This window comes from Helianthus annuus, chromosome 5 (genome assembly GCF_002127325.2).
Source record: "Helianthus annuus cultivar XRQ/B chromosome 5, HanXRQr2.0-SUNRISE, whole genome shotgun sequence".
NCBI classification, from domain to species: Eukaryota; Viridiplantae; Streptophyta; class Magnoliopsida; order Asterales; family Asteraceae; genus Helianthus; species Helianthus annuus.
In genome coordinates this window covers 52,230,557-52,258,385 of record NC_035437.2, presented here as the reverse complement: position 1 = coordinate 52,258,385, position 27,829 = coordinate 52,230,557, and the positions used below count along the sequence as shown (strand labels likewise).

The 27,829-nt window shown below is 35.0% G+C and overlaps 3 protein-coding genes and 1 pseudogene across 7 annotated transcripts; 2 read left to right on the top strand and 2 right to left on the bottom strand.

Annotated features, from left to right (window-relative positions):
* The first annotated feature begins 1,512 nt into the window (after positions 1-1,512).
* LOC110943320 lies at positions 1,513-4,058 on the top strand. The gene is made up of 2 exons (XM_022185070.1): positions 1,513-1,611; positions 3,240-4,058. Exons 1-2 carry the CDS (start codon positions 1,513-1,515, stop codon positions 4,056-4,058), a joined length of 918 nt encoding a protein of 305 aa, XP_022040762.1.
* Positions 4,059-7,587: 3,529 nt separating this feature from the next.
* LOC110940775 (uncharacterized oxidoreductase At1g06690, chloroplastic) lies at positions 7,588-11,403 on the top strand. The gene is made up of 10 exons (XM_022182338.2): positions 7,588-7,974; positions 8,958-9,049; positions 9,129-9,169; positions 9,342-9,506; positions 9,597-9,619; positions 10,277-10,348; positions 10,430-10,597; positions 10,806-10,888; positions 10,957-11,019; positions 11,110-11,403. Exons 1-10 carry the CDS (start codon positions 7,767-7,769, stop codon positions 11,293-11,295), a joined length of 1,101 nt encoding a protein of 366 aa, XP_022038030.1. The 5' UTR covers positions 7,588-7,766; the 3' UTR covers positions 11,296-11,403.
* LOC110940773 (putative clathrin assembly protein At5g35200) lies at positions 11,295-15,715 on the bottom strand. 5 transcript variants are annotated; one of them, XM_022182336.2, is made up of 16 exons: positions 15,571-15,715; positions 15,025-15,128; positions 14,863-14,932; positions 14,546-14,643; positions 14,039-14,180; positions 13,854-13,954; positions 13,637-13,720; positions 13,503-13,553; positions 13,357-13,422; positions 13,203-13,268; positions 13,037-13,117; positions 12,852-12,929; positions 12,605-12,778; positions 12,432-12,507; positions 12,039-12,148; positions 11,295-11,944 (listed from the first exon to the last, which is right to left on the bottom strand). In XM_022182336.2, exons 2-16 carry the CDS (start codon positions 15,112-15,114, stop codon positions 11,573-11,575), a joined length of 1,659 nt encoding a protein of 552 aa, XP_022038028.1. In that variant the 5' UTR covers positions 15,115-15,128; positions 15,571-15,715; the 3' UTR covers positions 11,295-11,572. The 5 variants fall into 5 exon arrangements, with proteins under 5 accessions (XP_022038028.1, XP_035846393.1, XP_022038027.1 ...); XM_035990500.1 differs by having other exon boundaries at positions 12,605-12,775; positions 15,571-15,714; XM_022182335.2 differs by having other exon boundaries at positions 15,407-15,659.
* A 1,780-nt stretch (positions 15,716-17,495) lies between these two features.
* Positions 17,496-26,984, bottom strand: LOC110943321 (annotated as a pseudogene).
* Between the last annotated feature and the right edge of the window lie 845 nt (positions 26,985-27,829).

Below are 27,829 nucleotides of genomic sequence, written 5' to 3'. Positions count from 1 at the left end.
AGGATTATTGTTGGCATCCTACCTATGGAGGATGGCAGTACATATCCTACCCAAGGAGGATATGTAGGTTCCGTTTTTAATTCTTTAACCCATTCCCAACCACCGGGAATCCCATGCCTTAGAAAGGGTGTGAACTCACCTTGGTTTGCTCGGTTAGATTAATTACTCAAATAATCAGGATTCAATCACGTCCTAATAAGGTACAGATAACAATCAGTTTCTCATGCATAACACGTATCCTACGTACGGTTTAACTACTCATTACTTCTATCACGTACCACACAATTCGAATGTCAAGGTACTTTGTTAAGTTATATTATTTTACCCTAAAATAATATAACTATCGCACAAAATAAACAAGTATCCACACAAGTGTTCTAGTATAAAATATATATTCTAAACACATATATTTATCCATTTTACTTGTAGAAATCAACCTCCGATACTTTGTGTTTTTGTAACAAAACTCACGGCGAAGTTTATTTTGGAAAGCAAGGTTAAAACGTATATGTGAACACTTGTTAGAAAAATAATCTCTAAGTGTTGGAATTTTTAGAACATTTCGCCAGAGTTTCCTTTGTAAATGGAGGTGTCCATGCTAATAAGCATATCATTTTCTTTTCAAAGTCAATCAACAATCATCAACAATTAATCTTTACACAATTTTTGCATTACCAAGAGCAAAAATATATACGTTACACACTAATCATGAACTTGATATATCCCGAAAACGCGTAGTAACTTGGTAAAGCTCTTAGTGGACTTAGTTACCTTCCAAAGCGTATTTATTTATTTAAAAATTATTTTCTTGAAAGTGTTTAGTGTTTACAACTTGTAAACAATTTTTACAAAAATTAATCTTTTGAACTCTTCTTGTAAATAAAAGGTTTCTACACTTATCTCATTTCCAAAAAAATGGTGCAAGTGTATGTAAAGTCATGGTTTTTCCAAAAATCAATTCTCTAACTTGGTTTATTTAGAAAAGCCTTTTGTAAAACCCGGATCTACATGATCACCAACTTATTTTGTTTACTTATATTTCAAGAAAATTGTTTTCATCAAGTTCATATTTAACTAGAAGATGATTATTTCTCATATTAGTACACCTTCCTAGTCTTGTTAAATCATGTTTCTAAACATCATTTAACAAGCTCCATATGGTGATTAACATCACATAACCAAGAATCAACATGCAATCGACAACATATTCATTACAACATCATATTAACAACATTTCATCTTTATGTAAACTCTATGTAAAGCTTTATGTTTAAATCTTTTTAGTTCATGTTCTTAGTGTTCTTGATATTCACCATACTTCAACTTTTAACTACACAAAATAGAAGTAAACTAAGGTAGATCAATGACTTACAACTAGCTTAAAAGCTAGGGAAGAATCTCTAGTGAAAAGATGGTGAAAATGGTGTGAGAAAGCAAGAAATGAAGCTCCTTGATGATCTACAAGTTGCAAGCTTCCTTGAATCACCTTCTAGTCTTGTATGAAGCTCAAGAATGGATGAAGGTGGTGTTGATATGGTGGAGGTGGTGGCGGTTATGGTGTGGCCGAGAGGAGAGGGAGAGATGAGTGAGAGAGGGTGTAATCTTTGTAAGGTGATGGAATGATATGGATGATCTTGCAAAGATATAGCCCATACTTATAATCTTACATTCTAATATTTTGGCTATCCTAACAAGCAAACAATCTAATAAAATATGGAACTAAAATCTAGTAGTGGGGTCCCTTGTGTGACCGTAAATAGGGAGAAGGGGGGGTGAAGTGTAAGTTTTGATAATAAGTTGGTAAATATTAGTTCCATTTCAAGTAATAGGTTACATGTTTTAGTTAGTAAATATCTAGCGGGTGTTATGGTGTTCGGGGATCATAACTAGCCAAGAAATAATTAAACAATGTTTCTTGCAATATTTTGGTGTCCCGGGTAATGTCCGGTTGTTCGGTTAGATACCGTTCGTTAAAGTGTTTAATTATTCCGTAAAGTGTCTTTTATATATCTTTTTGTAACACTTTTAATTTCCAACTCTCAGGAAAGCATACAGGACTATTTAGTCAATTTTCTGCACAAGACTAGTATGTTAACAAGCACAAGTAAGTATGACAAAGTAATCAGAAAGCAGTTAAGTAATTCAACACAGTCATCAAGCACTTTAATTATCATTAATAAATCGTACGGATACATGTAATTATGAGGGTTGTCACATTCTCCCTCTGTTAAGAAAATTCCGTCCCGAAATTTAGCACGTGGTTACTGAGGAAGCTAGTTAAGTTGCGTGGTTTCCTGGTTTTCCTTGGGTGTCACAGCTAGATCGGCGGTCTTAGTAAATGGGTCTCCTACTTTTGAATTCAGTTGTTTTAAAGGGATCAGACAGGGGGACCCGTTACCTCCGTTTCTATTAATTTTGGTTATGGAAGCCCTGTGTAGCATTTTTTGCAAAGCAGGGCAGGAAGGGTTATTCAAAGGTATTCAAACTCCTAATAATGGTCCGGTCATTTCCCATCTTTTCTATGCTTATGACGCTCTCATTTTGGGGGAATGGGATAGGGGTAATGTGACGAATGTTGCTAGATGTCTGAGAATTTTTTACTTGGTTTCTGGATTAAAAATTAATTTACACAAATTGAATCTATATGGCTGGGTGTGGAGAATCGTGATATCAAGGATATGGCTAAGGTGATAGGGTGCAACACGGATAACATCCTGCTTTCCTATTTGGGTATCACGATAGGAGCCAATATGAATAGAATTAGCAACTGGGACCTTATCGTTGAGATTTTCGAATAAAAGACTGACGCTTTGGAAAGCTAAAACTATGTCAACAGGAGGGAGACTTACTCTGATAAACTATGTTCTGGAGAGTCTTCCTATTTATTATTTTTCTTTATATAAAGCCCCGTTTGGTATAATTAAGAATCTTGAAGCTAAAATGAGAAAGTTTCTTTGGGCGGGCTCTAGTGTAAATAACAAAATGAATTGGATGGCGTGGGATTGGGTTACTTGGCCCAAGAAAAAAGGGGGTTTGGGTATTAACAGATTAAAAGAAGTTAATGAGGCTCTCCTTTATAAGTGGGGTTGGAGATATAGGGTCGAAAACCAAAATATGTAGAGGAAAGTGGTGGAAGCTTGTCATAGTAAAAACATTCAAAAAAGTTTCCTTCCCTTAATGGTAAGTATGCGGGTTGCTCGAATAACATCGTTAAACTGATTTCTAAAATAAAATTAAAGGGGAAGGTTTTAAATCGGATGATTATGGGAAAGGTTGGGAACGGGGCTGATATCTGTTTTTGGATAGACACTTGGGTAGGCGATCTTCCTTTTATGGAAAGATGGCTATATTTGTTTGTTTTGGATGCGTGCAAATCTAGCAGGGTTAAGGATAGAATTGACACGGGACATGGAAATGGCGGTCTTTCATGGAATTGGGCTAAACAACCAGAGACTGATACACAGCTTAGAGAATGGCAGGAACGTCAAGATATGATCAGCATGGTGAGATTGTCCAATGATACAGATTCATGGAGGTGGAACAATGACAGTCAGGAAGGTTTAGCGGTTAAATCTGTGAAAAAGTTCTTAATTGTTGATAGAGGAAGTAGCCAACTCCCTAACATCGAATGGTGCAAATGGGTTCTCATCAAATGTAATATTATGGCTTGGAGAAGTAACTTGGACAGGCTTACTACTAGAGTAAATTTGAGAAGAAGGAATGTGAATATTACTACGGTTATGTGCTCTTTCTGTGACGAATACGAGGAGTATGTGGATCATTTATTCACGGTTTGCTCGGTGGCTATTCGGGTGTGGATGGCCGTCAGTGTGTGGTGCAACATCCCTCCAATATTCGCTTTCAGATTCAAAGATTTAATGGATATTCATAATTCTCTTCAGATTGGCAAGAAAACGAAAAAGATTATTCTTGGCCTGGTTATTATTACGTGTTGGTATATTTGGAAAGGTAGGAACAAATTGGTGTTCAAACAGATCAGGAGAAGTTCTCAAGATATTTTGGTAGAGATTAAGCTAGCGTTTGGTATGAAGGAATAGAAGGTGGAACGGAATGGATCATTCTGATGGAATGGAAATAAACATGTTTGGTTACCATGTTGTAATGAAATGGGGCATTTCAAAGGAATGTAACTCCTTCCAAATGTAACAATTTTCATTCGTTACTAAGGGGTTCAAATAATGGAAAGAAATTTATTATTATTATTATTATTATTATTATTATTATTATTATTATTATTATTATTATTATTATTATTTTGTTTATATTTATATTTATATTATTAATAGTAATACTAATATTAATATATATCAAAATTTTTATTATTAATTTTTTTACCATTATTGTTACTATTATTACGACAATTATACTTTTGTCGTTTTTAATACAATTGTACTTCGTTGTGTCGTCTTTTTTTGTTTATCAACTTGTACAAAGTAATGATTCATTCTATTTACATATGACTAACCAAACATTACAATGGAATGGAATGATTCATTTCATTCCGTTGTACATTCTATTACTTCATCCATTCCATTCCCCCATCCATTTCATTATCCCATACCAAACGGACCCTAAGTCGAGAGGATTTGGGTGGATTAAAAAGGGGTAAGCTAAATGTACCCCCTCTTATTACTTTTTATACCCCTTTTCCATAAAATTACAATTAAACTTGTAATATTTACCCTATACAAATCATCATTATAAAAAATATTCTTTTTGTTACAAAACAAATTCAAAAGTGTAAAAAAGGATTACAACCATTTTTTCTTTTAAAAAATGTTTGTTTTTTAATTTTTATTTAAAAAACATAATTTTTTAAAGTTTTCAGACATTGTTTCTAAAAACATTTTCTCAAATAGTATTTTGATTATGTTTTTTATTGAACATCTTTACAAATAAATAATAACATTTTTCTTATAAAAATAATAAAAAAAAGTTTTGAACTTTCTTTTTGAAAAAAGTTTATATTGTGTTTTTTACTTGTCTAGTTTGTATTTTAAAGGTCTAACTTTTATAATTTTTAATACTTTAAATGTGTTTATAAAATAATTAACATTTTTTATTGATTAAAAGTAAAAAGTTTTTCATTTAAAATAGCGTTTACAACCTAGCAAATATTAATCATTCAAACCATCTATGTAAGTGAACAAATAAACAATAGGTACTAAAATAATTGTATCAAATTATAAATTAACAATCTATATAAGTTCAAATTTAATTAGTGTAAAGAGTATGTTATAAACAAGTTAAAACCAGATTAAGACTTCTGATCGAAGTGAACACTTTTATAAAGCAAAACAAATGGATAGGTTTGATTCACAAATATTTTATTCTTCTTTGATTAAAAAATATATTAAACTGGTTGATTTCAAAACTTTTTGTGTATTATTGTTTCTACGGACTCTATGAGGATACCTAGTGGTGTTCAGAATTCGCTTTGAATTCTAAAAATTCAAAATTCGATTAAATTCAACTTGGTTATCAAGAATTCATTTTGATTATAAGAATTCAAATTCGAGTCAAGTAAATCGAATACGAATCAAATACGAAATTATAATTTCAAATTTGATTCGAAATTCGAATTTACAAATTGGGTTTTTTTATTCGAATCGAATTGGGTAGGTTTTAATCGAATTCAATTTCAAGGGAAATAAAAATTATTCGAATAATTTGATATTCCATTCAATAAACACCCCTAAGGATATCCACTTCAAATCCTTCCAAAAAAAAACCATTTCAAAATATTAAAAATTATAAGTATAAGACATTTAAAATACAAACTAAACGAGGGAAAAAATATACTATAGACTTTTTAAAAAAAAAAAATCAAAACTTTATTATTATTATTATTATTATTATATGAAAAACGTTATTGTTAATTTGTAAAGATGTTCAATAAAAGAACTGTTTGAAAAAGTTTAAACAATATCTGAAAACTTTAAAAAAAATATGTTTTTTAAATAAACAAAAAAAACAAACAAAATTTTTGAAAAAAAAAACGTCTATAATATCTTTTACACTTTTGAATTTGTTTTGTAAGAAAAAGAATACTTTTTAAAAAATGATGACTTGTATAAGGGGTAAATATGATAAGCTTAAATGTGATTTTATGAAAATAGGGGTATGAAAAGTAACAAGAGGAGGGTATATTTAGTAGCCCCCATTAAAAATAGATCATCATGTAAATATATTAATTAGAAAGAGTGGTGTAAGTATCCCAATGTATATGTTGTAATTTGGCCTTTTACCCGTTTGGGTCGGGAGTGTTTGTTTTGTTTGACATTTTGCCCGTTTGGATCGGAGGTGGTTTTCTAATGAAGTTTTATTTTAAAAAAATAAATAAATATTATAACAGAAAAAATCTATACTATATAATAAAAGAAACCATGTTAGGGACACATGGCGCTCTATGAGGCATTCTTAATTATTATTTTTTTAATATTTATTATGGAAATTTAATTATTGATAATATTAAATTTAAAATTTATGGAAGAGATTTAATGATAAAGACAAAGATAACTGATAATAATATATTATTTATTATAATCATATATTAATTATTAAAATCTAAAAAAATATATTAGCGTTTTAAATATTTAGAGTTAATTACATAGTTAGTCCCTGTGGTTTACATAAAATAACATACTTAGATACTTATAGTTTAAAATCACCTTCTAGGGTATTAACTTTTCATTTTGTAACGTTTGAATGTATTTAATTCTAGGGTATTAACATAGTTAGTCCATATGGTTTGCATAAACTAACATACTTAGGTACTAATAGAATGTGATTTTAAACCTACAAATAACGTTAATACTTCCAAACGTTACAAAATGAAAAGTTAATACCCTAGAATGTGATTTTAAACTATTAGTACCTAAGTATGTTACTTTGTGCAAACCATAGGGACTAACTATGTAATTAACTAAAATATTTATAAAGTTAAAGATTTTATTTAATTAGTAGTTTTAATTGTTTTTATATTTGATGATAAGGACAAGGATAACTGATAATCACATATTAAAATAAAAATATTTATTCTAATCAACTGTTTCGCTGAAAGGATTTATTCAATACATGTAGAACATATATATTTTTTATACATATGGTATAATTAGAATCCTATTTTTAATAAAGGATCTCATTATCCCGTTTTACACTCCATGAAATAATAATATTACATCACAATATCTAACTTATCTCTTGTGTATTTAATATTTTTTACTAAAATATTTCTTTTTTTTCTGCTGATTATCCAACATCAAGTAATACGTAAGTTTCTAACCTAATAATAAATAAAAAAACAAAGTAAAATGTTATAAACCATGTAATACACAACTCTCTAACCTAATAAACATAAAGTGAGATGTTACCATAAGTAAATAGTACCTCAAAGTTCATTTTATTAGAAAACACATCTTGATGACTAAATGTTTTAACGGATTACATTATTCGTGTAAGACATGTGTTTATTCAAATCGTGCAATACACGAGTTTTTAAAAGATGTAACTAGAATTACATAACCGCTTTATATAAAAGAATAAACATAATTATACCTTGAAATTGGATATCCAACCGCTAATACAATTATAGACAATATCACATGTGGTCATGAGCTTCTAAGACGTGGAAACATTAATCACCGGCAACACAACGCATTTATGTGTACGACAATACTTGTCGTGTTTTTCATTACGTATGATCAACAATAAAATCAAAACAACAACATTGTTTTAGAGGAAAAATGGCGTTGCAATTCAGCAGCGCCTGTAACTTTGCTTTGAGCCACCATAGAAAAGGTGAACGAATAAGGGCCGTTGCATCCGACAAGGTGAAAATCCAAGAAGATAATCTTGTGAAATTGGGTGGTTCTGATTTGAAGCTCACAAAGCTTGGGATTGGAGCTTGGTCATGGGGTGACACTAGTTACTGGAATGATTTTGAGTGGGATGGTCAGTTGTTTGGTTTCGTTTTAGTTGTTACTTAACTGGTTTTTGATTGAAAAGGGAATTGGGACTTGATAGTTTGGTTATTTGTAGGTTTTTTAATTTTGGTTTCAAGAGTTTGCCCACCAGGTGTTTGTTAAAAGTCATCAACATTTTTATGCTTATCATTTGTTCTAGTTTGTACTGATTTCTGACTGAAAAGGTAACTGGGACTTGATAGTTTGATTATTTTGAGGAGTTTGCCCACTAGGTGTTTGTTAAGTTCCGGGGAAACCCACCGCCCGAAGGCCCACTGCGGTAAAACCCGGTTCGACTCGGTTTCGAACTAGCGACCTCCAAAGAGACCTAGTTCTAAACTTCATTGCCACCACCAATGTCCTTCAAAGTGATGTTAGTGGGAGTTGAACTTTGGGACCTCAAGGAGAGAAACCAAGTGACTAACCACTAGACCAAATTGTCAAGACACGTCAGTTATGTTAAAGTTAACATTTTTAAGCTTATTTGCTCTAGTTTGTTCTGATTTCTGACCGAAAAGTGGAATTGGGACTTGATAGTTTAATTCTTGAATATTTTTTTATCAGTTCTTTAACTTTGGTATAAAGATTTAAGATTCATGGAACTAGCCTTTTGTTTATGGTGATTGTTTGTTATATTCATATGCATTCAAGAGGTCTGGGATACTGGTCTGCTGCTTATTTCATATACAATTACCTAGGGGGTGTTTGGTGTTGCGTTTTCAAAATAGATTATGCGTTTTTAAAATAGATTTTGCGTTTTGGAGGCAGATAATCACTTTTTCATCCAAACACTTTATTAGATTATTTATGTTTTACAAACACAATAATCTCCTATACGCTTGTGTAGCTTATGTTCTTACGAGAATTATTGTTTATATATGGAAACTAATTGAATTTAAAAGGACCATCTGGGCTAGTCTAGTTCTGTTGTTAAACTGAGTCAAGTTTTCCTTTTTTTCTGGATGATGACAGATAGGAAGATGAAAGCTTGTAAGAATGCTTTTGATGCAAGTATCGATAGTGGTATAACTTGGTTCGATACTGCTGAGGTTTATGGATCGAGGGTGAGAATAATCGGATTATGCTTGTAATTTTCATTTTCGTTCTGTAAGTTCAATGCTAATCTGTGGTTTTGCTTTTCAGTTCTCATTCGGTGCTATAAATTCTGAAACATTGCTCGGAAGGTAGGCAACAATCAATTAATGATTATGATTCTTTAGCAATTAATCTTGTTGGCACGCGAGAAGTAGAAAATGAAATAAAATTTACTAGTGAATATCGGAAACAAATGTCATCATTCGTTGATTAAAGAGAACATATCTGTGATCATATTCACTCGCTTTTTATCTGCTGAAGATTTATCAAGGAACGGAAGCAAAAGTATCCGGAAGATGAGATAGCCGTTGCAACTAAATTCGCCGCATTGCCATGGAGGCTTGGGCGCCAAAGCGTCCTCTCAGCCCTTAAGGACTCACTGAGTCGACTCGAGCTTGACTCTGTCGAACTTTATCAACTCCACTGGTTTGTCCTTTAGCCTCCTATGAGTTTTTAAATTTGGTTTTAACTAAATTATAATATAATAAATCAAATCTTTCTTGTTTGAATTTTCAGGCCAGGAATCTGGGGAAATGAAGGTAGTTAAAACACACATGGATCATACGCGTATTTAACCATTTAGTGATAATGAGCGTAGTTGTCAGTAGCGAGCGTAGCGATCGCTATAGCGCGCTGCGTAGCGTAGTTTTCAGTAGCAAGTGTTGCGATCGCTATAGCGCGCTGCGTAGCGTAGTTGTCAGTAGCGAGCGTTGCGATCGCTATAGCGCGCTACGTAGCGTATAGGTCTAGGCTCGCTATTAGGGTTGTAGCGATAGATAATGATAATAGCGATTTTTTTTTGTTTTTTTAATATAGATAGAAATTTTATAGCTATAAAATAGCTGGATTTTAGGTTTTTATTAAGTATACATGTAAAATAGCATATATATACCAGGGTATTTTGATATAATATACATATAAATTAAAATAAAAATTCTAGTGTATAGCTATTATAAAATAGCCGCCCGCTATTTATTGCTATTTCCTATGTAGCTGAATTTATAGGTTTTTGTTAAATATACATGTAAAATAGCATATATACCAAGGTATTTTGATATAATATACATATAAAAATTTTCAAAATTCTTTTTCCAGTGTATCGTTATATATAAAATAGCGGTCACTATTTGTCGCTATTCGCTATTAACAACTATGATAATGAGAACTATAAACTAAGTGGGACAATTAGTTTTCAGGATACATTGATGGTCTTGGAGATGCAGTTGAGCAAGGGCTAGTGAAGGCTGTTGGAGTCTCCAACTACAGCGGTATGTTTTCCATTTTTTTCCTGTTAAAACTGTGACATCAAGGTTTCAAATGTTTGACTATCTTTGACTTTCTAATTTTAGAAAAGCGTCTTCGTGAGGCTTATAAGCAGTTAAAGAAACGAGGCATTCCCCTGGCTTCAAATCAAGTCAATTACAGTCTCATATACAGGATACCCGAAGAGAACGGTGTGAAGGCCACGTGTGATGAACTCGGTATCAGTTTAATCGCGTATTCGCCTATTGCTCAAGGTTTGATTAGCACTTTATTTTTGCTTATAAACTAGAAACACTTTCCGTTAAAATCGTTGGATTGAATATGAACTCTACTCGTATCTACCTAACCCCTTGAAGGTTACCTGCCAGCGCCCATGAGTTTTCTGGTTACGGTTATGAAAAAGAATAAACTCTATCCAAATTTGCCTTTCGAATAAACTACACATTTTGCAAACTCGTGCAGGTGTTTTAACCGGAAAGTATACACCACAGAACATCCCTACAGGTCCTCGGGGAAACATTTATACTGCTGAATTCTTAACCGAAGTAAGGCTGACGGTAAAAGTTTATAATTTTTTAATTTAATGTGTTAAACATCAACTTGTTTTCCGCAGCTGCAACCTCTTTTAAACAGGATCAATGAGATTGGCCAAAACTATAACAAAACTCCAACACAGGTATATTTTTTATATTTGAGTATTTTACACTCTTTAAAAATATATATATATATATATACTAACAAGTGTTATATATCTGATGTGGTTCAGGTGGCTCTCAACTGGTTGATAGCACAAGATAATGTGATCCCTATTCCAGGAGCCAAAAATGCGGAACAAGCGAAAGAGTTCGGCGGGGCATTGGGTTGGAGTCTAACTAGCGATGAGGTTAACGAGCTTCGTGATTTGGCTTCAAAATCAAAACCCGTAATAGGTTTTCCTGCTGAGAAGTTGTAAACGAGAAAAATATATGTTTTTATTTCATTTTGATCATACATTACATATGTGTATATGTATATGATACATTAATGAGGAAAAAAAAATAGTCTCAATGTTTACACAATATTTCTATCTTGATCAACAAAAGATGATGAAAAAAAAAACATAAAAAATAAATGAAAATTTGACATATAATACCAAGCAGACCAAAAGAATTTGAATGCATTCGAACCTCGCTTCCACCCTATATCTAATTATAGTGCACACGTTTTCGCCTTCAAAGGTATGAGGAATGTTATATGAAACCAGAATAAGGATTATAGGATTGAACCGGTACACCTGAGCCATAAGGGTGCTGGCTAGCCACATAGGGGTTAGCAAAGGGGTTGGCACCTTGTTGTGGCAATGGTGTGCCCATCATCATCATTTGTTGCTGTTGCTGTTGCTGCTGCTGGAACATGAAAGCTTGCTGCTGATGAGCCATCTGTATGTTGTGTGGTGCGGCTATGGTGGTAGAAGCGTAGAAAGGGTCTGGTGCAATTTGGTGTGGCATCATGGCTCCAGCCACCGGGCCTTGTTCCCATGGGTTGTAACTAACGTTCTGGTTGGTTCTTCTGATTGCATCATCGTACAGGCTGTCAAGTGTAAGTTTGTCCAGCCCTCCAGCCTGTTATTCGTTGACAAAGTTACAAGATACTTCTTAGTCTATTATTTATTTTTTACTAATATCAGACATTACGGTATTGGAGCTATAAGCGTACCAGTTTGTTTGCTGATGTGGCATTCCCGTTAGAGCTTGGAGCAGTTACAAGGGCCAACTCCCATCCCGAGGTTCCATTTACTGAAGTTGTGACAGTTGAAGTCGGTTGGTCTACATCGACAGTCAAAGCAGTTAAAAATAAGGTTAGCAAGATTAGTGTTAATAAGTACTTGTTTGACTTTGACCGTTTGCTATGTTCTATAATTTGCTTATGTCATTTCTGGGACCCACAAAATGATGATAGAAAATCACAAAAATAGACATGTAGACTACCAGTTTTCCACAAAATGAACATTGAGTGAGTCAACCATAAACATTGACTTTCTAAACCAATAAAAAGAAGACACCTGTACTAGTGGGAGAAAATTCCGGTAGGAGTAAACTGTAAACATACCAACAGGCACAATTGCCAGAGCCAAAGAGTTCTTCTGGTCAAAATCAGATGCTTCTACAACAGGATCACCCAGATCCTAGCAAAACAACACCCCTTGTCAGTTTACGAAGTCAAAACACTGTGAAATTATGGTCAAACATTGACAAAGGCAGTACTGGAAGATAATAAATTACCAGTAGATCTGGTGGTGGTTGAGAAGCGGGCGGTGCCACTTTAACTGGTTCAGGTGCAGGCACGGGCACAGGCTCAGCTGGAGGTGGAGATTCTGGGCGTTTCTCTGGGACCGGAACCTCTACTTTTTTGTATTCAATGGCCAAAATTTCTTTAGGTTTACCGTCAACCGCCTGCTTAATTTGGAATAGACAATTAGGCAGAAATTTCAAATTTGAATGTTCAGGAATAACTAGAGACAAATCCTACCAGATCCTTACGAACATTCGAAGCACGAGGAGCTTCTTTCACGTATTCTTCCATAGCTTGTAGAAACGAAGACGGAGGCTTCAATATTCGTGAAGAAAAAATAAACAAATTAGGTACGTTAATAACATAACGTCGTAACGAAAATGAAAACCTTATGTTGAGTGATACTGTAAGGATAATTATACCTGCTCGATCTTGATAAACCTTTCCCCGCGTCCAATGTCAAGATTTTTACATACTTCATAGAACTCAGACAATCTTTCGGCCTGAAAACAAATTTTGTAGATCAGCATAACGTATCTACCATTTGATAGAAACGTCAAACGTGTACATAATCTTCCAGAATTTAACCTGCTGCCCAGCCCTTCTATATATATCCAGAGCCTTAAGAGCGTCCTGGCGTTGCATTTCAAAAAACTGTTCCAAAAAAACTTTTCAATTATTAGCGACAGTTCACTAACAGAAATCACGCTTTCATTTTCCAATAGCTAAGATTACATCTTACCTTGTCTACCAAATTAACTGAACCGTCACTAATTGCATTGTAAATTTTCATACTTTCAGAGGCAACCTGAAGTAGCAATAAGAACTAATAAGAAACAAATTCAAAGATGCAGTGGGTATATTGCTGTGCTAACAGCCTTAACTAACCATAGAAAGGGCCAGCTGTATCACGAAGTTCTGAACTGCCGCTCCTTGTGGCTGCATAGGAAGAAAAGTGACGTTTTTTCCTTGTTAGGATTACAGCATCAAATTTAATGGTAAATAAGATATAAAGATTATACCTGACAGCCTAAAACCCGAAATAGAAGCTGTTGCAGAGCTGGTAGTTGTTCAAGCAGCTCAGGAGTGTCGAGATCTTTTGTTCTCTGCACCATAATTGGTAATAAGTGTCGTTTACTTGGATTGTGGCGATGCAAGTTTAGCTTTAATGGATTTAACTTGAATGAAAAGATAAATAACTAAACTATTAAATGATCGTTATGCTGATAATTATCTTACCGGACGGTCTGTTTCAACATCGTATTTCAAGACTCGGAAGCACTCCAGCCTTTCTTCCAAATATAACGCATAGGTTCTAACCCAGCCAGAATAATCCCATGCTGAACAGAAAATCACCAGTATTTTGTCAAGCATTTATGTATATACGGTTTGAATCACACACACACATATATATTTCAAGGTACCGTTTGGACTAGAATCGTCTTTGAAGTAAGACAGGTTGAGCACATGGTTTCTACTCCTTCCATAGTTGAGAAGTTCCTCTTGAAAAGTGGGATCCACCTCCCTCAAGGCCCGATGAATAACAATTAGAGTTTTCAAAGCAACCTGAGTTATGACTTTTGGTCAACCTCAACATGTACACAACAATAAAGTTGACCATACGAGATTCAGAGCAAATCAACTCAATGGCAGTGAAATTACCTTATAAATTAAAACTATCATGATGTCTAAGCTGTGATGGATAGTTTTTTTATATTTACCAACTACTTTACAAATCAAATGAAATTTATTCTTGCACGAATACATTTTCGAGAATCTTTCTAGACGACAACTCATCAAAACATAGTTATAAATTTACCATATTCCTAATGAAAATAATAACACTTAAGGTATTTGACTAACGCTGACCCGTTATAGAAGTAATTATGCTACTTCTAACAAAACTAATGGTAGAAATAGATCATACATACCGCCCAATTATGTGTCTTGGACAATCTTCTTGCAAGAGCATGTATGCAATATGCGACATCAGCGCGAGGTCTTGTAGCTGAGATAGCTGCAAATATAGCTGCAACAAGGTCCATATTGAGAAACGCATTAGTCTTCCTGGTATATACAGAGATGCCCTTAATTCTAAATTACATAACATACGTGTGTGTACGCGCTATTGTTCATTTTCTACAACAAACAAACCGTATTTGAAAAACTTAGTACTAAAAGCATAGGGTACTGGGTACCCATAGTAACGAAAACTAGTTGATTTAACCTAGCATTACAAGATACTCACCACGTATATGCTTTTCTTTTGCGGGGCGCTCAACATGGTTCGTAGCCTTGACAATATTAATATCCAATTCCTATACAATCCAAACCAGAAAAGGAAGTTTAAACTTTAAAGACAACCATATTTCATTAAAAAGTTAACTAAATTGCCAAATCATTTGCTTACCTTGTAGTCACTACTAACTTTCGCTATATTGACAGTCGTGCTGTCCTTAATCGCACCAAGCGCTTTCCGTAGAGTCCCCCCACCCGACATCCTTCAAATAGAGTCTACATCATCAAGCAATTAACTAAGTAATAAATACATAATGATCATCTTCAACAGAAATTAAAAAAATATATAAAAAATAAAAAAAACCTCCAATCAATACATCATCAAACTCAGCTCAGCTGATTAATAATAAGCATAATTCAACATAAGTCAACTACACACCTCCCTACTGATCTTGTACACATATCAATCAAACAAATAAAACTAAAAAATAACTCATAAAACCTCTATGAAGTGCTAAATCTAACACATGCGAACTAGGTCAAAACAAACTTACAAATTGAAATTCAACTATTAAAGCCGTAAATCCAGCAACTAAATGTATCTATATGACGGAATTGAACGGAACAAAAGCCTTTGGGAGCTCGTATGGTAGAGAATCCGGTGATTTGAGCTGGAAAACAGAGAATAGGTGGATCAAAGAGGAAGAAATTGGCTTACCTGAATGGTTTATGTAGAGAGAGAAAGAAGAGAGAGAGAGACAGAGAGGCGTCTGGGTGGTGTGTGTTGTGTGTGTCTGCACCAGGAAAGGTCTACAATAACATCAAATATTCAATTGAAAATAATTCGTATTTGGTTGGCCGTCGGCGTCAAATAACATACATACATATTCTTGTCTTTAACTATAATTATTTATTTTAAAAAAAAAAAAATCTTTATTTATATTTAAAAGTAATCGGAGCATCCCCAGCCCCATGATCTTTTTATATAAAAGTTATAGTTTCGAGTTTCGTCTGTAGCAAAAGTGTTATGTGTTGAGTTAGTGGTTTTACTATAATGGGTTTTCGGGCGGGTGATTTACTCTGGAATGGTGGCGAGCTAGGTCACCAACGCCACCTTTGTCCGCGAACGTTGGTGGCCTTTTACCGTTGAGCTTTCCTAGGTGATTGGAGTTCTGTTGTTCGTTCAAAAAAAAGTATTTTTTTAATATTTTAGTTTGTATAAAAGATGTCTAGATTTTAGTTTTGTTGAGTATTTACAAAGTTAGGTTAAGGTTTGGAGTCGAGTTAACATCAACTTAAACTTGTAATAATACGAGGTAAAACGACTTGATTGTCGTAGTGCTTAGTTTGAATTGAAAGTTTAACCTGTATTCAACTCGAGTTGGTTCGTGACTGGGTTAACTGGCTTGGTTTTCTGAGTTTTGATGATGTTATATGTAATATAACTTAAAAAAGTAACTATCAAACTCGATACTCGGTGTGGGCTCACGCCCCTTGCCACTTCACCCTCATAGCACCCCCAACACCAATTCCAGGGACTTATAGGGGGTTTCACCAAGCCCATCGCGAGCGCCAACGGATCAAAAGTATGGCCCTTCCTATTTTATTTATTTTTTTGTAAAGGGTTACTCCGGTGAATTTTATACCAATCAAACCAAACAAAACAAGTGAGAAGCAAAAGCACCCCTCAGTTCTCTCGAATGACATACCACACGAGAGTAAACAAGTGAGGCCCTTCCTATTTTTCACCATTGTGCAACAGTATAATTTTAAACAAGTGAATTTATAATGTTTATAAATTTAAAATATATCTTAATTAAAATAAAATTAATAATTAAGTGATGACAAGAGGAGTTTTATGGTGTTTTATTTCATTACATAGTAGTTAAAGATGGGAAGCTATAAAACTCTTTGTCTACGAGACGTTGATATGGCGTGATAAAACCCCTAGGAATTTTATCTTACACCACGTAGCCTTTAGAGTAAGAATTAATGATGACGGATTAGTAATAGAATATCAACTAATAAGTTTGAAAAGTATCATCGAATTTTTTTTAAAGATCTATGTTGATGATTATATATTTACCTTACCTAATATGATTTTGGAATATTATAGTAATATAGTATGATAAGATAATGATAATATCGTCATTAACCAACCTATTTTATAGATAAAACCGTTGGTGTGCCACTTTTTTATACATTTAAAGTTGATAGTCTACTTTATTTAGGTGACAATGATGAGTCATTTAATAAAACAACTAGTAATATTGCCCGCGCGCGTTGCGGCGCGGGTACCTTGCACATTTCGAATATCGTAAACATCGAATGAATTAGTTCAAATGTTATGTGTTGCGTGAACCACACAAAGACGTGTGTTTCGACGTATCCGATTAAACTTAATGTAACCTACATAAGCATTGCGATTGGATCAAAACGTAAAGTAAAGTAAAATAAATCGAATTTGTACCGTACAATTATATCTCAAAACCCTCACACCAACCCACGATCACCCTTCCACCATCCATCTCAGTTATTAATACTCAAAGATACAAATCCACTTTCAATGATGATAGATATCTTTCAATATGATTAGATGGGCACCTGGGTCATTGGAAAATGGAAATACTTGGCAGCTTCGTAAAAGGGAGCAAAAAACAATGAACTTCTAACAAAAAACAAAATATTTGATATGCAAATAAAACTATGTTTAGTAGGCGCTCAATATCGATACATATATAAAACACATAGACCTACCATTCAGTGATCAAAAGTTAGCCTTGCTGGGATCACTTGATTCTATTTTCAAGGCTTTCATACTCCAAGGCAGGTTTGCTATGACATACTCGAAACGCTTGGATAGCGTGATATATACGATGCACTTGTAATTTGTCCACTCCGAATCCTCTACCTCGTCTGCTATTGTCATCAACCAAAAAATATACGAAAACATTACAGTCAACACTTTGACAGCGACAATGGTTCAGTTTGAGCCTCGAGACCGAGTCTCTCTCTCCCTTCCCACCACCATTGCAGTCGCTTGCTTCATCTTCGTCGGAATCAAAGGCGCCAAAACACCCTTATTAATGTTCTTTAAAGAGCACCGCCGTGTGAGAAATGGGCCAATGGTTAACACCTTGTCCTATGATCTCCCTCGGCCCCTACCAAAACCACCACCACCCCCACCACCACCACGAAAACCACCACCTCTGCCACCTCTTGGAGCACCTCTACCACGGAAAGAACCTCCACCACGCCCACCACCTCTACCACCTCCTCTTCCACCCCTATGTCCGCCACCTCTTACACCTGCTGCTTCCCTGTAAAATCAAACTCCAAACATACAAAACCAAATCAATATAGCATCAAGTCATTAACATGAATAAAAACATATGATTTGCAAGGGTGTATGATCAAATTCTTGATCCTGGGTCAAGAAGCATTTAAGAATGACATCATGAACATTGCTCATTAGCTTTAATATTACAATATGGTAAGTTGGTAACATCTAAGGGTGTTAAAAAACTGTGAAAACCGACCAAACCAAAGCAAGTCAACCACTTTAAAGTAAGTGTTCAAACCGCGAAACCAGTAAAACCGCCAGATGTTTAGTAGTCAACCATTCGGTCAAGATTTTTTGTCAAAACCGACCGACAGTAAACACCCCTAGATGCAACAAAATCAAGATCACGACTAACAAAACATACTTGGGCTGCGGAAGAAAGCGCGCCAGACACAAAAGCTTCGCCGAATCAATATAAAACTTATCACCAGCCGCATACGAAGTCGCTATAATCCCTTCCAACATTTTAACAGAAAAGAACTACAAAATTTCAACAGCAAACATAAAACACACACAACAGCAGAAAGCCCTGATTCATACAGAAAATAAACAAAATATACTCACGAATTCATTAATTGGACCAAATATCTCATCAACTTTACCAATCTGAGTCTTATTCTGAAGACAAATCGGAGCATTAAAGTACGGTATCTTCTCATTAGTGAGCTTCGTAACGCATCTCCTTCACACGCATGAACAAAAGACGAAACCTCTGCATAATTAGCAATCAAGTTGTGTTTGAATGTGTAAATTAGGGTTTTGGTACGCATGAACAAATGATGAATACGAACCTACGACTCGCTCCGGTGGACCTTCATTGAACCGGTCACCGCCGAAGCGGCCACCTCCACCGCGTCCGCCACGGCCTCCGCCGTCCCTACCGACCCTGAAACCGCCGCCTCCGCGACCTTTGCTACCGAATCCGCCGGCTATGTTGCGGTGATGAAAGCTGTAGGAGGGACTAAAGTATCAAATAGCAAGCAAAAAAAAGAGCCAATTTCCAAATTCCAACTGGCAAAAGAATTTCAGTGACAATAAACATGAGCTATTATTAACCTAAACATCATATCACATGTAGCAAAGACTGTTAGTTTCATCTGATAGATCCCTATTAAACACTAAGTAAACATTTAAACAACAATTACAACATATTATTCACTAATCGTGTAACAAATGAATGCATCTGATAACTCTAGCACATTTAACCTAAATATCACACATTATATGTAGCGTTAACTATTAGATTCATCTAATAGATTCCAATCAAACACTAATTAAACAACAATTACATCATATTATTCACTAATGATGTACAAATGATGAATACGAACCTACGACTCGCTCCGGTGGACCTTCATTGAACCGGTCGCCGCCGAAGCGGCTACCTCCGCCGCGTCCGCCACGGCCTCCGCCGTCCCTGCCGACCCTGAAACCGCCGCCTCCGAGACCTTTGCTACCGAATCCGCTGGTTGTGTTGCCGTGGTGAAAGCTCATCACTATTGTACGTAGGAGGGCTAAAGTATCAAATAGCAAAAAAAAGGGAAATCAAAGAAAAGGGCAAGTATTGTCGGTGGCAAAGGCCACCGACTTTGTCCTTTAAGTTATATGATAATGTGCAAAACGATTCCAAGTTATCTATTGTTCTTGAAATAATCTCTATAAGTTTTTTACCAAATGATAGATCTTAAGAATTCAATTATTTCTTATTATATTTTTAAGTAGTTTATTGAATAACTAGGTTAGGGTGGAGGGTATAGCTTCGGTAAACTCATTCGGTGAGTTGGTGTCACCGAGCGGTGACCACCCCCTGTTGTTTAAGTCACCGAAATTTTGCACTTTTTCGGTGTATATTCACCGATGCGGGAAGAGGAGGGAGGGAGGTTTAATGGTGGGTCTCAACCCCTTTCAACCAATCACAATTTTTTTATTTTTTAACCTACTCAAACACCCTAGGGTGATTGACTATACCCCTGATTGAGTGTAAAATGGGGAGTGGAATGGGGAGTTGACATGGCATAATATTATTGGGTAGGATTTCACTCAAACACCCTAGGGTGACTGACTATACCCTCCACCCTTAGAAATATAAAGGAATTTCGTACGAAATGTAATAGAGAATCATAGCCAAACATTTGTTTTTTTTTATTTAAGGAGAGAAGAGTATGATGGTATTTTCTCTTTTTTAACTAGTTTCCTCCTTGATTTTTAAACAGCTGTAACTTTTTCATACGTATATTTTAAAAAAGTTATATCATATTAACGAGCATTTCATTCTCTTTAATTCGAGCAGTCTTGCTATAGTGTTCTTAAAAATAATTTACACGACTTTTAATACCCTTTACGTGATTACGTGATTTTGAATATCCGGTACATGACTACGTGATTTTTGAACACTCATTACGTGATTACACATTCAATATAAATCATTACGCATTTAATGTAATTACACATTCAATATGATTTGTTGGAGTAGGGTTCCTGCGCAAAGTGTAGGAATGGTTGAGATCAAGTCAGCGGCATTTTTGTAATATTTGTGTGTCACTAGTTAATTGTCATAATAGGTTAGGGGTAATCTGATCATTTTAAGTGTTCTAAATCAATCAAATAACTGTCATAAATAACATACCTCTACAATCTCGCGATTTTCCCTCTCTCACTAAAACCAATTATGGAAAACATCTTTCATACCAAAAATAACTAGAATCATAGATCCACGATTGATACCATGTTTACCATTCCATTCGCAATTCATCATCTTCTTCTAAAGCACATTCAATTTGTATTTCATCTCATCGAGTTCGACACATTGTGTTTTATCACTAAAACAAATTACTATAAAACATACCCAGTATCCAACTTCAAGTGTGGTAAAACACAATACTATGATAAAACACATTGTGAAGAAACTAGAAACTGATAAAACACAGCGTCAAGACAGTGTTATTTACATTAATATTGTTTTAAGGATTGATGTGTAAAAGCTACATTGTGATTAAATCTTGCATATACATGTACCCAACATGTTTTGTTGAAGACAGTGTTGTTTTTTAAAGTTTGATCATAGGACTGTGTTTTACTACACTTGATTTTGGATATTAGATGTGTTCATAGTAATGTGTTTTAGTGATAAAACACAACGTGAAGAACAAAGTGACTGTCTTGGTAAAGGTGGTGTTTTTTACATTGATATTGTTTTAAGGATTGATATGTTAAAGCTACATTGTTATTAGATCCTGCATATACATGTATTCAGTGTAGGATCGTTTTCGGACCCGAACGAGTCGATCAGAAGAGTTTATACTCAGTACGAAAGGCGGAAACAGACGTACGGAGGTCAATTCAACAAGATATACACTTTAAACTGTCGTATTATTTATTTGATGACAAATTACAGCAAGACGACACTTCGGCAGCACTTCGTTGCACAAACCGGAACCGTTACATCTAATATCGCTTGAACTGCTATTTATAGGCAAGTGATTCCGTTTGAAAGGGTTCCAAACGGAATTAAGGTTCCAAGCGGAACTTAATTCCGCGCGGAATTACCTAGATACCATTCAAGCGGAATTAACTCCTTTCAAGCGGAATTACATTATCTCGAAATACGTGCCCTGATTTAACAAACTAAATACAAGACTCGATACAAGACGAAGTCGACAAACGCATGCACTAACAGACTCCCCCTCGAATGTTGACGAGTCTTAAGTGTCGAGTTTTCAACATCTTCAGTCTTTATCAGTCTTCGGGCTCTTTTTCGAAGTATCTTACATTGTAAAGTATCCTCAAATATTCTCTTTTCTCTTTATCAACACCAACAGACTCCCCTTGAACTCTTTTACCAGGATCTGAACTTGGCTTTAGATCTAATCACAGAGACCTCAGGTATCGGAACCTGGCTCATATCTTCTCAGGATCGAAACCTAGCTCTTCTAAGCACAGAGTTCTTAGGAATCGAAACTTGGCAAACCTGCGCATTCTCTACCTCACAGTAAATTTCACAAATTTATAATTTGACAAATTTATGTTCTCTGCTTTCCACTTGTAAGATGACACACTACAAAATGATTTAACATTGTTAATCTCTGATTAACCACTTGTAGGCCAATCATTCACAATCTGTCTTCATTTTAAACAAACTCCCCCTCAAATTGTTCATCATGTTTAGCACTTGGAATTTTGAAAATCAGCTTTTCAACACCAGTTGTCGAAAATCTTTTTGGATTTTTTATAATGAAGTGCAATAAAGAGATATTTACAGACAATCTTTTTGTGAGTTTGTGTAAGGGGATCATATAAGTTTTGAGACACATCACTAACACCGTTAAGCTTTAAACATTTTAAGGTCTAAACAATTCACCTAGATTGTCAGTATACTGGTCCACTTAAATTTTCACACAAAGTTCAAATGTTTCGAGATACGGTATTAGTGTTTTAATGAACTTAAACTTAATCGCGTGTCCCACCACTTGAATATACTCCCGTATCCAGATCCCAATATTCAGTCTTACAGGTGAGTATACCTAGATGATATCTGTAAAAGGGTTAAATGCGAAACAGTGGGAGCTCAGGTCAGAACTTCCATTCAGCAGAGAGATGATGGCTCGTCTTTTGGTATGTTCCCTTTAGAGAATCTTTTCTACAACAGCACATGATTAGCATTTTTCAATGTTTCATCATTTTTTGTACTGAGGGCAGCGCTATATTTCAAGCAAATGCAAAGTATTATACGGAGACTAGGCTATTGCTTCCGCAATATCAGAAGTCTTGGGATAATACCCCAGATATGACCGAGTATGAAGACCTAGTATCTCAGAAAGAGGGACCTTTCAAACAAGATTTCGGGGGTTACCTATATATCCAAGAAATGTTTCCCCACGAGATAAGTAAGTTTGAAATTTAGGTTTATATCTCAAAAAACAATCTACTGAATGTATAAAAACCTACTGGCACATCCGCAGTGAGATTGTTTATCACATTTTTTACTTTCCAAATCTTTAGCTGATGTGATAGTCCACTGATGTACTATCATTTCCTCTTTTCACAATAAAACTCATTTGTGAATTTTTATCATGTTTTTGGCTTTTTCAAATTTTCTAATGTTTTTGGATTTTCTGTAATTTTTCTTACTCCCCCTAAAATTCAAAAACTTTAAAGAAACTTTGAAAACAAACAATACAAGTAAAGTGACAACTGTTGTGAATCGCTTCAATTTGCCATTCACTCGGCATAAACAATCAGAACTCCCCCTTACAACAAACTATTTCCCCAATAAGATTTCAAAACACTTAAGTTTGTTTTATTCAAAATGGTTTTTCCGGAAAATAAGTTTTGTTGATTTTACCACTTGTAGGAAATGGGGATTATTTCATCACTTTGTTTTCAACCACTTGTAGGTTAAACAAACCAAACATACCATTTGTAGAAAATCAAGTACAACTTAATGTCCCTGATTTACCACTTGTAGATCAAACCAATTACCACTTTAGGTATGCATAATCAAACATGATACAAAGAATGATGCCGATTCCTTCTCCACTCTTACCAACCTGGGAGCTCCGGCAAGTCAGGTTTTTAGTCAATGAATATATCCACCCAAGCCTGACCAGCCTTGGGTGATACCGAGTTACCAACACTCGGTTTCTTACCTTCCAACTTCTTCTCATAGAACTCTTTAACCCCTTTGACTTTTCTGTCAATCATTTTTCCAAAGATGTGTTTCACTTTGGGGTTAAAGGCCTTTTCAACATCAAAAACCTTTTTATCAGAATAAAATTGGTTTGAAATTTCAACTTTACCAATTTTCTTCTTAAAATTTTTAGCCCGAAGTGGTGGAAAATTCTCATCATCCACAGTCGGAACTGATTTTTCACCTTTTTCCTCAACCTGTGGCTCGTCTGATTTTGTGGAATCAGATTCATCGCCAGAAGATAGCTCCTCTGATTTTGAAGAACCAGAATCATCGCTAGAACTATCACCAGATTTCTTAACATCCCATTTTTGGTTGTTAAGATTAGCTCTTCTTTTATAAAACCTATTTGAACATTCACCAATTTCAAATTTTGAATTTTTGAAAAGTTTAGTTCTCTCAATTGGTGGTTCAAATACAACCTCTTTATCTTTCAGTTTACGAGACACTCCCTGTTTTGATTGAATTGCCTTAGAACAATCCTTGGCAATATGACCAACTATGTTGCATTGTAAACAGGTTCTCGTTTCTTTCTTTTAAACAGCTTCATTCTTCATCTCTTCTTGCTTCTTCGCAAGGAATTCTCTGTTCGATTGCTTTCTGAACAAATTTTCTTTTTCTTCCTCGGAAGATGTACCTGAAACAAATAACATTTTTGATTTAAAATCTCTAACATATTTTTCATTTTTATAGTTTTCTGGTGGAATAAATCCAAGACCTTTCTTTTTGAAATTACCGTTATGGTTTGGTTTCTTTTGAAAAACTGAACCAGACTGTAACTCTTTTTCTTGTTTAAATGTTGTTGAACTCTTGAGGTGTATTTTTTAGGGTTTTCTGAAAGATTTACATCTTTTATTTCAGAAATATTAATTTCTGTTAATTTGAAAACCTTTTTTATCATTTCAGGTTTGACACCTCTTATTGGAAATTCTTCATCAGAATATAATTTGTCAGAATCATTCAAAGTATATGCCACTTTGAAAGTTTCATCATCCAAATTAGATTTTGATAACAAGAATTCTTTATTGTATACTCTTTTGCCCTGTTTTTCGGGTTGACTCGGAGTGCTAGACTCAGACTTTGATTCTGACATAGACTCCAACTTTGACTCCTCTTTTTCATCGTTATCTAACACATGATCCACCACTTTGTTCATCAATTAAGATTGTTGATCAGTGTCAGACGATGTGAACGTGACATCAATATTTTCTGGCAAATTGACTGAGGACTCCGACTCCCACTGTAAGTTTGTAGCCTTTTTGACTCTTTCTGAATTTGGATTTCTCGGAGAATATCCATTTTCAAGCGGGGGTGGACACTTGTTGTAACTGACACCTTGTTTCTTACCAGATGTCTTTACTTTAGTATCCTTCTTCTTTTCTTTCTTCTTTTCAGGAGTCTTTTCTTCAGATATCTTCTGTTCTTTAGCTGCCTCATCATCTTCAAATGCCTTCATGCCTTCAACAGTTGGATAAATCCTGTCAATGACATAAGAAGTACATGAGTAACTTTTTAAAAAACTATTAACTCTTTCTGTTTCAATTCTTTGAGTTTCCAGCTTCTGTTCCAGAACAACACACTTCTCGATATAGTTATTCACGATGTTTTGCTTTATCATGAACGCCCCTTGAAGTGTCTTCATTGCTGTTGCTTGTTCTTCGCTTGTATCATTATATTGATTCATGGCTTTATTCAACACATCATAAGATTCTTTCAACCTGTTCATGTTGTGAATCAAAGTACTGTTTTGTTTCTTTACAACTTCACAGTTTTCACAAATCACCGGACTCTTCCTTGCATCAGCTTCTTCATCAATTTTGAAAGATGGAACTTCTTTCACTTTTCTTCTGACCACCGGAACATCTTCATCATCACTGCTGACCGGTGTCTTAACTTTCTTCTTTTTCTTCTTAGGTTTCTCATCTTCACTATCACTTTCTTCCATCTGTTTCAAGTGCTTAGCCATTCTTTTAGCATAATAATCAGTACCATCATCACTATCTTCTTCAATTCGAGCAACAAAACCTTTATGACTTGAAGTCTTGTTCGGATCATAATCATCCCAATTGAAGTTCTCCCAGCTAAACCCTTCTGGTAACTTTTCATCATCTTGATCTATCAAACAAGCTTTACCATCAACTGAAACATATTTGTCCCAATTGAAATCTGTTGAAGCTTTTTGATCTTCTTGATTCACCAGACAAGCTCTCTTTGATGATTCTTCAATTACTTTTCTACCATGTGCCACTTGTGGTTCTTGTTGTTGTTGAGCAACTTGATGGTAAATGGCCTTTCGGTAGTAATCATTGTTGTTGAATGGATTTTGAGCTCCACTTGCTTCGCGATTAGTGCACTCCCTCTTGAAGTGTCCTTTTTCCCTGCAACGAAAACAAGTGACTTTAGATTTATCAAAGCCTAAAGTAGAAACATTTGCGTCACGTAAATCATCTCTTCCTGTGATCTGCTTAAATTTCTCAGCTCGTCTCAACACACTTGCCAAACACCATTTTATGTCCATTAATTCCATTTCTTCAGCATCGATCTGATCGTAATCCTCTTTTGTAAGCATTGGATTCCCAATTCGACCTGCAACAAAACTACCATATGATTCCAACACAGTTCCCAACAAAGACATGTGACTTTTGGCTAATTCTTCAGAATACTCCTGATCATTCTCAAGATTCAATACAATGTTGCATTGTAGCTTTTTCCCATTCTTTGAAGTTGAAATATTCGGATCAAATGATGGATATGATGAGAAACTTGTGTTGCTGTTTGATCCTTTGGATGAATTTCCAGATGAATTCTTGGCATTGAATGCAGTTTCAACTTTTGGTGACAAGTTGGTGGTTTTATCACTGATACCACCTTTGTAGTACAAGCCGATATCTTGCTCACCATCAAAGTCCTTCATCCTAGAGATCTTTCTCTGTTCCATCTCTTGTGCCTCGATTTTTTCAATGAACTTACTCAGTGTCAGACTGCTAATCCCTTTCTTGTTCCTTAGCATCATGAGATATGTTCCCCAACTCTCGTGTGGCAACGCATCAGCAAGCTTTTCAATCAACTCCTCATTATCTTTATTGATGCTCAATCTCTTCATGTTCATCAACAAATTGCAGTATCTTTCAATAATCTGCTTTGTACTCCCATTTTTCAAGCCACGAAACAAATTAAACTCTTTCCTCAAAAGTGACTTTTTGTTTTTAACCATCTCTTGACTACCAACAAACTTTGATTTTAAGGCTTTCCATATCGAATAAGCACTTCCATTATGTTGCAGTAAGACCAAGATGTCTTCTTTCACGGCTTGTTGTAGTAGACTTAGCATCATTTTTTCATTTTTGTATTTCTTTTATCATCAGCACTCATGTCTTTGATAGCAATCTCCTCTTCATCGTCATTCGTCGGTCTAACATATTTCGTCTCAACGCATTCCCATGCATCCAAATAATTTGCTTGAACCCAGTTTTCAAAACGTCCTTCCCAACCTTTATACTCCTCAATGTTCATGAGCTTAGGCGGTTTTTGCATCGTCCCCGTTTCATTTTCCAATATTGTCTGCTGAGTAATAGTGATCGGGGTAGCAAAGGCGTTATAAAATTCCTCTTCCATGTTTCGGTTTTCAAAAATTTCACAAACTGTCCTGTTCAAATGGAATTACTTTCAAACGGAATCACTGAAGCGAAATTACCCTAATTTCGTTTGAAAATGACACTCTTTCACACGGAATTATAATTCCGTGTGGAATTATCAAGCGAGATTAAACCTTTCAAGCGGAAATACTAATTCTGCGCGAACCTTTCAAACGAAATTACCCAACTGAAGCGGAATTACCTAATTCCGTATGAGATTTCAAACGGAATTAACCTGTTGAAGCGAAAATACCCTTAATTCCGTGCGAAATTACGCTGGCGTCATCATCTCGATGTGAAAATTGTCAAATTG